The sequence below is a fragment of the Haemaphysalis longicornis genome, unplaced genomic scaffold (genome assembly GCF_048455015.1).
Source record: "Haemaphysalis longicornis isolate Haplotype H1 unplaced genomic scaffold, Haemaphysalis longicornis Haplotype H1 scaffold_1, whole genome shotgun sequence".
NCBI lineage: Eukaryota > Metazoa > Arthropoda > Arachnida > Ixodida > Ixodidae > Haemaphysalis > Haemaphysalis longicornis.
In genome coordinates, this window is record NW_027526203.1 from 414277382 (window position 1) to 414287793 (window position 10412).

The window sequence follows — 10412 nt, forward strand, 5'->3', positions numbered from 1 at the left end:
CCGATGGCACCAACGCTCTCCTAAAAAAAAAAAAAAAAAGCCTGGAAACCTAAATTTAGACGTATATTTGTTAGGTATGGCGGGATAGAACACGGAGAAGAAATAATAGACGCAGTCGTCGCGAAAAGTCATACGCTCTAAAACATGCCCGTCGTTGTTTAAAGAGCCGGTCTCGCGTATGTGCCGTTAATGAGGAAACACAGAGCAAAAAAAAAAAAAAAAACAGTCTCCTCGGCGTTGTTTTGCGTTCTTGTCTAAAAGGAAAAGAGAGGGCGGCGCATCGCGGTGGCAGCCAAACAAACGGGACCGACGACGAAGGGAGCGCGCGCATCACGGTCACGTTGTCCGAAGATAAGGGTAAATTATAGAAACACGGCGCCGTTCCCTCGGATCCTTTCCGTTTGCTTGCGGCGGCCGCCCTGGCGAGAGAAGCAATGCGGCCGCTATCTCTTTCCCCGCGACGTTCGGGATGCAGGAAGGGGCGAGACTTCCGCGAGAGAAAATAAATCGAAAGTGATGCGGGGCGGCCTTGGAGAGAAGCCCTTCTTCTAGGTCACTCCGTCTGTTCCTCGTCCGCGCCTCCTCACCCGGCTGAACTTGGTATAAAAGCCTCGGCCGGCCCGGTCATGGTCACCGTCTCTCGTCCGCCAGAGATCCACCACAGCACCATGAACTCTCACGTGAGTAGCGTCCCGCAGAGCCGCCTCGCATGCAGACTCCGACCGGAGTTTGACCCCACTCTCTGTCGGAGGCTGCATTCGGCGCTGTCCCCATCGCATCCACTGCTCGATACTCACTCAGGCGATTAGAGCAGCGTAACGTATTCCAAGTCTCAAAATGAATTACGGCTACAGCTAGCTGGGTCGCAACGTAAACCCACGTCACACCCCTAATATCGGCTACCAATGTGCCCTTCATTCAGGATCAAACGAGGTCGGCGCGGTGCAATTGCCTCTAGTGTACAATAGTTCGTGTAAATGGCGTAACTCGTCCGGACAGGACACACCGTCCTACGTAGTGCAGCGTGCAGCGCAAACTTTATATCTATTCTGGCCGTTAATTCTACGCATGGTGTAAAATTCTGGTTCTTTCCTTATTGTACCTCAGGAAACCCAGAGTTGCATTAAACAAGTACGCAATCTTACAAAAAGTCGGGATCGCCTGTATTGCCTTTCAAGAGCGAGTAAAATTCTCCCCATTTTACGCTTTTCTGTCATCAATGACGCCAAACCGAATGTATTACTAAAGAGCGTAGATTTTAAACGATTGGCACTGTTTAGAATAAAAATTAAAAATTGTGACTTCAATTAGCGTGCGATTTTGGTTATTTTGAGATACAGACAGATTTATACGTTCTAAACTGAAGAACGCCAAATCTATTCCGCTTTTTATGTAAAAGGTGCTGCATGCGCTTTAAAATTTAAAATGGCAACTACCCTGAAATCGTCACTACTTTTAAAGGTGAACCGATGCTTTCTCAATTTTAGCGTCCCCTGAAACGTGGCAGCTCAAAGGCTTGTGGGCCCCGTTTCAAATCTGCAGCCAGTGAAATTAGGCCTCTAGCATAGCATTGGCCTTACTTATCCACCTTCAATATTGATTGCCATTCTATTTTCGTGGACTGTAGAGGCGCTGAGGCTTGTAACAACCTTCGATACGAAGATCAAAAGTAAGGCTACGTTCAGACTACCGACGCAAAGACCATATCGTGATCTACGGACGTAAAAAAATGCATGTCACGCAGTTCGGTTGGCTGAGACGTGAAATGACGTCATTCTTTAAAGTTATTAGGACAGTTGCGGCAACAGTCTGAACACGGTCTAAGTCGCGAGGCATGAGCTGCATACGGTTTGAGGGTTACGGCACCGAAGCCATGTTTTATGGCTGCAATGCCCGCCGTTGTGAACGGCTACACCTGAATTTCTTTTACGTGTAACAAAACCTTGTGCATGCGGGCTTTTCTAGGCAAAGTCTCGGGTTTTTATGTTTCAAGCGCTCACGCGTTGTGAGGTACAGAAAATCATGAGCTACACAAAATAGGAGCGCAAGCCGGAGGTCGCGCTCCGGAACAGGGGAGCAGCAGTGCTGGAGGAGGGTTCTGAGAAGGGTTGACGTAGCGCAGCGCCGGAGGAGGGTGGGCCACAGCCGCGCGTTCAATAGCAGCCGCCTTGAGAGGTAAAGGTACCGACGGGGGTCAACAGGACGCTCCTAGAGATGGCGAGCGGAACGAGCCTCGGAGGGTGCTGTCTAGGGTGCTGGTCAAGCGGTGACGGGCACCGCCGCAAAGTTCAACAGCAGATCAGCAGACGGTCGAACAGGGTTTTTGCCTTCACATTCTTAAGAAGCTCTAAGTATCCCCGGCATCTTTATTTTTTTTTTTTTGTATTCCGCGTCAGTATAATCCATTGCACCTGGTGGCGGGAAACAGACCACGTAGTCGTGCTTTTAGGAATGGAACACCTTCTACAATACGCTACCACGGCCTGAGGTATTCATTATAATGTAGACTTCAGGCCAATTCAATAGCCGTAAAGTTTATAAAAGAAAACGTCTCTAAGACGCTGTTTATTTGACGGGCTAATGTGCAACATATATGCGTTAGTGTTTGGAGGAGGGGGAAATTCGGTTTTCATCCCGTCCTTCTGTTCGACAAAATTAAGTTGCATTTCGAGAGTTACAAAAAATTAAAAATAATTGTGATCCTTCAGATATCAGATTTCGAGAATGTGTTCCATAGATATCAAATAAGGGGGCAGTTCGGGTGGAATTAGAGAGTGTGGCGAATGCTTTCGAATATTAAAACTGAACCATACCGGCGCAGTAACCGATTTCGGAACAAGGACGAAACTAGTGGGGTCATGCTCAGACGTTCCTCGAGTTTCCTGCTTAAATTACGAGCTAAATTTTAAATTAGGGCATTAAATTGCGAGATAAATCGGTGCGAAAGTGACAGGTATACAAGTAAATACGCCGCCCCATCTGAGGACACCATCACAGAAGCAGAAAGAAAACGCGTATGAATTAAATAACTGAATGGCTTCAGCTCTATAGTCTCGCGAGCTGTATGTACTTTACAGCACTGGAACACCGTATCAGAACAACCCTTTCGCCAGGTGTCTGATCACTCAGCATGCAGTCTTGGCAGTCATAGTCTTTCTATGCAGCGTACAGTGAGAGCCAGAGCTTAATTTCAAGCGAGGCGGTAGACCAAGTGCGTATAAATAGTGGCGATGCCAGCCGTTGTTAAAGCGAAACCATTAAAGGCTCGTCGAGCGAGAAGGCTGGGGTTGGTGAAATGGTCCCGAACTTCACCGGCTCCACGTGGCTGGCTCCACGTGAGTGTACCGCATTCCATAGCGCCTGCTTCACATTAATAAAGTACACAGTGGTGCGCTACTACGTAACTCCTGGGCACGCGCAGAGCCATGTGGAAAGCGGAGAGTGCCGGTGTGGCTGCAGCCGCCGTTCGGAGTCCGCGGCTGCATCAGGCACGTGCCGCACTGGCCTCGTACAGTCGCGCAAGAGTCCACAGCGAGTCATCCCGCTCTGCACGCCGCCACTGGCAACTCTAAAAAGTAACCCGCACCAATTTAATCGCAAAACTCGGAAACATTACTCGCAGCGTGACTCGAAGGAGCACTCGGCGGCGTTCGATTGGATATAGATGCTTTTGAACTACAACTCATAACAAAGGGCTTAGGAGTCCCTGGATTTATTATAATTTCGTAACATGACCGCACGGGACACGACACTAGCCTTGCGCAACGCTCCTGTAAGAGAGACGGCTGGGGCACGTATAATATAATCCTTACGAAAGTGAAACACGAACCGCGAGTACTGACGTGTTCGCGGCATACACAAGTGTGCCATCCAATTTATCCCGATTTCCTTCCCCACTGCAGCTGATCGTGCTCGCGGTGGTACTGGGTTGCGCCCTGGCGGGGCTCCACCACCACGGAGGCGGCCACTACCACCACTTCCACCACCACGGTGGACTCGGCTACGGCCACCACGGCGGCTTCGACTACGGCCCCAAGCTCGTCGACGTGCGTTACGTCAAGGCGCCCGTCACCCGCATTAAGTACGTGCACAAGCCGGTGTTCGGCATCGTCAAGGTGCCCGTGGCCAAGATCTCCACCGTCATCAAGCCCGTGGTGCATGTGGACCACGTGCCCGCCTGGTAGGCGGCAGCCCCGCCGTTGCGGACGGCCGCCCCCTGGACTGGTCTCGAGTTAACACCACGTGGCCGCTCTTTACCCCCTCTCACCACCTTCCTCGGTCCCCTCGCAACCCTTGTACATACGTGTAAATGCATCAAATTTTTATTTATTGTGTACAACTGCATTCATTCTGTGAATGGAATAAAAGCACATTTTTTTACTCCACTAATAGGAACGACGGTACAGATCTGGTTTTTCGAACATAACGTTTACCGCATCCAGGGTATTTTCTTTCGTTTTTTTAAAGTTCTTACCACTACAAGAGAACCAAACCCTGCCAAAGGAAAGTTCCCTGCTAATGAAAAGGCGCATGACTAACCCTGAATTGCCAGGATCCTGATAATGAGTTTTTGTTTTGCTGTCTTCTAAGGAGGAATAGGTGCAAACGTTGCATTAGAACGTAATGAACTTAAGGCCAGGATTCGAAGCTCGCATTTCTAGGTCATTCAGACAATTTGTGTGCATTCGCGAGAACAGCCCATGCAAAAGTGCACCTTTCCTTTCCTGTACTCCTCGCCGTGTTTGCTGACGTAAGCTATATATGATGACATACGTATACGTGCAAGTCCGCTGGGTGGCATTGAACAGATTTCAGGCACGCCCATCCGATATGTATTGCACCCTAGCAAAAACAAAGCCGACAGTAACCATAGCATAGGTAAACAATAAAGCCTAAAATAGCATCAATTCACATCGTGACGTCATTGTGGCAACTCGTGAGGCAGCTGCGAAGGGTGCCAGGCGTTTCTCATTCTTACGATATCTAGAACTAAACCAAGGCTTGCGGCATTCGCTGCATATTGGAACAAATTATCCCACAGGTTGACGTATATACACGCTCACAGGTAAATAAAAGTTGGAAAATTTCATGTAATAAGGCTTTCCAATCGGCATGCACAATTGTATGCATTCCTCGACCCTGACCAGCCAATGAGCATTAGGTGCGCATGCGCACCCAAACTCTGACGCACTTTTAAAGTGCTCTTTTGCGCACACTGGAAAGCGCCGTAAGTATACCGCGTGCACGTTGTCCACAACACGGCGTTCGTATCGCGCCAAAACGTCGTAACACAGCACACGAACGCCTGATGTGACCTGAAAGATTGCTGTAGCAGAGAATGCCATTACAACTATCTTTCTCGCCTCATCAGGCCACTTTCGTAGCTTCGTAGTCAAAACTTTGTTTTTATTTGTCGGCGATGTTACGGGCTGTATAAGGGGTGCTCACAACTCTATTGACTGCTAATATTTGAGGCGTGCAGTTACATAGCCAATATAATTTGCCCTCTTCGCTGCAAAGTATGTCCAAAAGCCATTGAGTTGGTCGGACAAACAGGCAAACAAAGTGACTGTTCGCACACAGAGCACCAGGAGGAATGAGCACAGCATGATCTTGCGTGTCCAGCCGGCACCCACTACCGATCCATCGGTATACACGCTTTGTTCGCATAGCGCACGCCCTGGTTCCGCAGCCACTACCTATATCCAAACGGCGTTAATTTGCGGCCTACACCGCACTGAAATACTAACGAGTCGCCAGACGGGTGGCCAATGCAGTTAGCGCCGCGAAAACAAGGGCGCGCTCTTCCAGTAAAAGTTTCGGCCAGCGCCCTTTTCCCTGTCGCCCAAAAAGACGAGGCTTGCTCATAAGCTCTTGCGATTCTCCCTATAATGCAAAATTTGAGTGCAGTTGTTTACGTGTTTTTATTTTGCGGCGAATTGAGGCGAATGGTTTTGTATCATTATGAAGAGAACGCTATGAGCGGCGTGGCTGACGCGGACAGTGTGTTGCGCGGTACATATCAAAGTGAGCGGAGCGGGGCGCGACTGCCTTATGTAGAATTCCAATGGCAGATCAGGAGCACTTTCTGAGCTACTTTTTTGCTCCGTCCGGAGCAAACTCGTTCCAATGGCAGATCGGGAGTGACCAAATCTTGTTCCAATGGCAGATCGAGGGCGCCGTCGCAGCCGAGATGGATCACTCCGTGGAGCAAGAAAAGTTGCTCCCCCGAAATCGACAGAGTCGGCCAGAACTGACGGAGGGCCTTCTCTACTCTCGTGACGTCGTCGCCGTCTTCTTCCGCACTTTTCAAACCGCCATGGCGCCCGCTCCGGCAAATACGCGGCACGGCACATTCACAACGAGAAGGTAGATGCTGCACGCCCTATCGCGTTCATGCATGCTACTTAACGAAAGCGAGTGCGACAGCTGAAACTCAGAATCAAGTAGCGAGGAGACGAGCTCGAACGACGACTGGATGGAGATGCGTATAAACGCGCCTTCAGCGTTTCATTCTTTTTTCTTTTTTCGCCTGCCTGCGAGAAGGCCGACGAAACTTTCGTCACGGGCGTCCTTGGACGCCGTCGAGACTACTAAAGTCTCTTTGTCGGAAAAAAGCCGATGAAGGGACTTTAGTTGAGACTGGACAAAGAAAAAATGCCGACGTGAAGGCTGTCAGGAGATTCCTGTTCCTGTCGGGCTTCGACATTTGCTCCGGCGGGAGCTCGTGTGTTCAAAGGCAGTTTCGGAGCACCTGCCCTTCGAGGGAGCAGGGTGCTCTGCGGTGGAGCTCGGCGACCGCTCCCGATCTGCCATTGTAATTCAACATTACTAATCTGGAGATTGAGGGACGGGAAGCGTGGGTGATGCGCGGGAGCGTTTCGCAGCCATCGCTGCAGACAGATGACACCAAGGACGCGGGTTCGACTCCCGGCCGAGGCGACCGCTTTTCAGGTGGAGGCGTAAAGCGAAAACGCCCGTGTGTTTGAGATTTTAAGGCACGTTAAAGATCCCCAGGTGGTCAAAACAAATCCGGAGGCCTCCAATACGGCGCGCCTCATCGCCTGTGTAGCGTCGGCGCGTTAAACCCACGTAATCATTAGACAGACCACATGCTTGGCGTACAGACAGCACGCGAGCTACTCTGGCGCCATCTCCTAACCGCCTCTCAGGTTCCTCATTCCCTCCTCCTCTCCTCCGCTTCCCTCATCGCGCTCTTTCCGCTATGACCGTCATGATCATTCCCCGCTCCACTCCGTGTTCGCTCCTTTTCATCCTCCCCTGTGCCAACAGAGCGCTCGCTCGGTTACGCCGACGGTGCTCAACCGCACCAGCAGGTGCTAAGAGCTGCGCTCTAAAAACGATTGGAACATTACCTTGTGGCATTTTAACGTTTTTTTGTGTTTTTTGTTTTGTTTTTTGTTTTTACCAAACACACACGGCATATGAAGACACCGGGCACCTGCCGGGTTGAGCGAGGCGTGTCGACTGCTCCGTGTTGACACAATTCGCGACTGCTTTACAACCTGGCGCTCACCACCTGGCAGCGGCTACCGCGAGCAACTCGCAATAGTCATGTAGGGTTGCCTTCCTCTCCATGGTACGCCGCTAGCATAGCGCTGCGTCACGGAGAGGACGCGCCCGTTTCGCTCACAACATACCAACTCCGTAGTCGCGATACCCCCACGCAAGGCCTCGAGAACAAGAACGCGGACGTTTAAACAGGTGCAGAGATTTGTTGCGTCCCTTTCTTGTACACTCGGTTACAAGTTAAGAGCGGAAACGACGACGACGATGATGGTGATGATTGCTATTACTTTCCCCTTTGTAGCGGAGTGATGACATGTCATATTACCAAAAAGGACTAATATACCTACGCTTTATACTTTTGGTTTAATACTAGTGCTGCTTAGGGCTGGCACAAAAGGTTATTAGGCACAAAATACTATTTTTTCTGTTACAGGTAGTAACTGTCCTAGGCAATATTCCCTTCTCTGCTTTTCGTCCACCACCATTCTAATCTTCTTTTCGTCGCCTCGACAGCCTTGAAGTTAACTTCCTCTGTGTACCCTTAAATCCTAGGGATTCTGGAAGCCGAATACTTCCCTCGTGTAGATTTGGATGGATACACTCGCATTCTAACACTATGTGCCGCAAAATTTCTGTTTCTTTTCTGCAGACCGCTCATACCCCATCATTTTGTGAATACTTCCCCACAAAGCTCTTAGTTCGCAAGCAACCTGCTCTAGCCTCAAAAAGCAAAGCACTGCCCTGGGAATTATCGTAGAAATTTTCCTTTATGATGTCCAATTTTTCAGCCCTGTAGATCTCGAACGACGTTTTAGCTTCCATTTTTTCCCTCCATTTATTCGTTTCAATCTGCCTTGCCTCGTTTTTGGTTACCTTGGCTGTTTTGGATTCTCCACTGTTCTTTCCGTATTTCATCGTTAGTCTTCTAGTCTTTCTTAACCACTGCGTGTCTACGCTTTTCAAGTATAGGTACCTAAAAAGCTTAGCTGCCCACCTTCGTTGATCCATTGCCCTCAACATCATCTCAAAGCATATTTTACTCTGTGCTTCTCTAACTTCAAACGACGCCCAGCCCATATCTCCCTGAACTGCTTCGTTAGTTGTTTTTCCATGCGCGCCTAAGGCCAAACGTCCTACCGTTCTCTGGTTTACTTCAAGGCCTGATAGAACGTCTGATTTTAAGCAGAGTACAGCATTCGCAAACGTGAGACCCGGAACCATTACTCCTTTCCACATTTCTCTTACTACTTCATATTTGTTATACCCCCACAGAGCTCTATGCTTAATTATAGCTGAGTTTCGCTTTGCATTAACCTTAAGTTGCTCCTCGTGAGTTCTTAAGTAGTTATCCCCTTCGTTTATCCACACTCCCAAATATTTATATTCCTTCACCCTAGGTAATTCGCCTTGCTGGATAGACACTACGTCAGTGGTAGCGTCATTGAAAACCATTATTCCTGATTTTTCTGCACAGAAATTTAACCCGAGGTTGGTGGCTTCCTTACCTCTAATATTTATTAGCCGCTGCATATCGGTTTGGTTATCAGCTAAAAGAACAATGTCGTCTGCGTATAATATTTCCGGAATATGCTGTTGTACCACTTCGCCTTGCAGCATATGGGTTAGGCTAAGCCCTACTTGACTTTCTTCCAGTTTCTTTTCTAACCTGCCATGAAAAGCATGAACAGTATTGGGCTCAAAGGGCATCCCTGTTTCAATCCCCGATGGATGTTGACCTGCTGGGCGCATTTCTGTCCTTCCCATGTAAGGTGTACTCTATTGTCGTTATAGATCGCCATAAGGAACTGTATTAACTCGTCATCTAGGCCCTGGAGTTTCAGCAGCCTCCACAGGAGTTCTCTGCTTACGTTGCCATATGCCCATTTAATGTCCAAGAACGTAATCCATAATGGTCTATTCTGAGCTTTCGCAATTTTAAATGCACTGCGTTATCACGAGCAAATTATCCAAGCACCTGTCTTCTCTAAATCCATTCTGCAGTTCCTCAAGGATTTCATTTTCTTCCTTGAATTTCTGATTTTATCGCCTGCAATACGAATTTATACACCACTGACTTTACTGTGAGAGGTATGTATGGATCAGTACCATCTTTGTTGTCTCTGCGTTTATACATTAAATTAATCCCACTTTCTAGCCAGTCCTCCGGTATTTGCTTGGTTTAGTAACACCTTACCTATTGCCCTTATAAACGATGCCTTATTTTTTGGTTCAAGCAGGTTTATCAGCTGCATTGGTATCCCGTCTGGGCCCACTTCTGTTGTGGGGGAAACCTTTTGCTCTGCGTTTTTCCAATCAAGGTTGCTCAAACTTTCCCTCTCCGCAGTCTTCAGTGGCGCTGATGTTATCGGTGCAGGCTTCCCTACCTCTATTTCCCTAAACTTCTCACTAATCACTCGATAAATATGCGCCAACGCGTGCTCTCCTTCTAAATGTTCCCCCTCCTTATCAACGAAAAATTTTTGATGGATATCGTTTTTTTTTAGCTTAGTAATTTTACATGGTTCCAAAACTTCTTGGGTGTGCTTTTGTCCTTCTTTCGTATTTCTGCCATCCATTGTTCGCTTTGCTGCTTGATCTTTGCTTGCACCATTTTCTGCACTTCTAGTTTTTTTTCCGCGGTAGATATACCATTTCTCCTTCACTACCTCCGGTTCCATACCAGTTCTTTTTCTCGACGCCTTTCTTCGCCGGTCAATAGCCTCTTTTATTTGCTTATTCCACCAGCTTCTCGGATTTCTCTTTCCTTTCCATCGGTTTCGTTGCTTTGCTTCATTCATCTTACCCTTTATGAACGCAATCATTTCGTCGTAATCCTAATTTTTGTCTGGGTATTTATTGATTTCATCTTCCACCCTATCAGT

The 10412-nt window shown here is 48.4% G+C and overlaps 1 protein-coding gene across 1 annotated transcript; it reads left to right on the forward strand.

Annotated features, from left to right (window-relative positions):
- Positions 1 to 420: 420 nt before the first annotated feature.
- Positions 421 to 4372, forward strand: LOC144172598 (uncharacterized). Its single transcript, XM_077701254.1, has 2 exons — positions 421 to 680; positions 3903 to 4372. Exons 1-2 carry the CDS (start codon positions 627 to 629, stop codon positions 4182 to 4184), a joined length of 336 nt encoding a protein of 111 aa, XP_077557380.1. The 5' UTR covers positions 421 to 626; the 3' UTR covers positions 4185 to 4372.
- The last annotated feature ends 6040 nt before the right edge of the window (positions 4373 to 10412 follow it).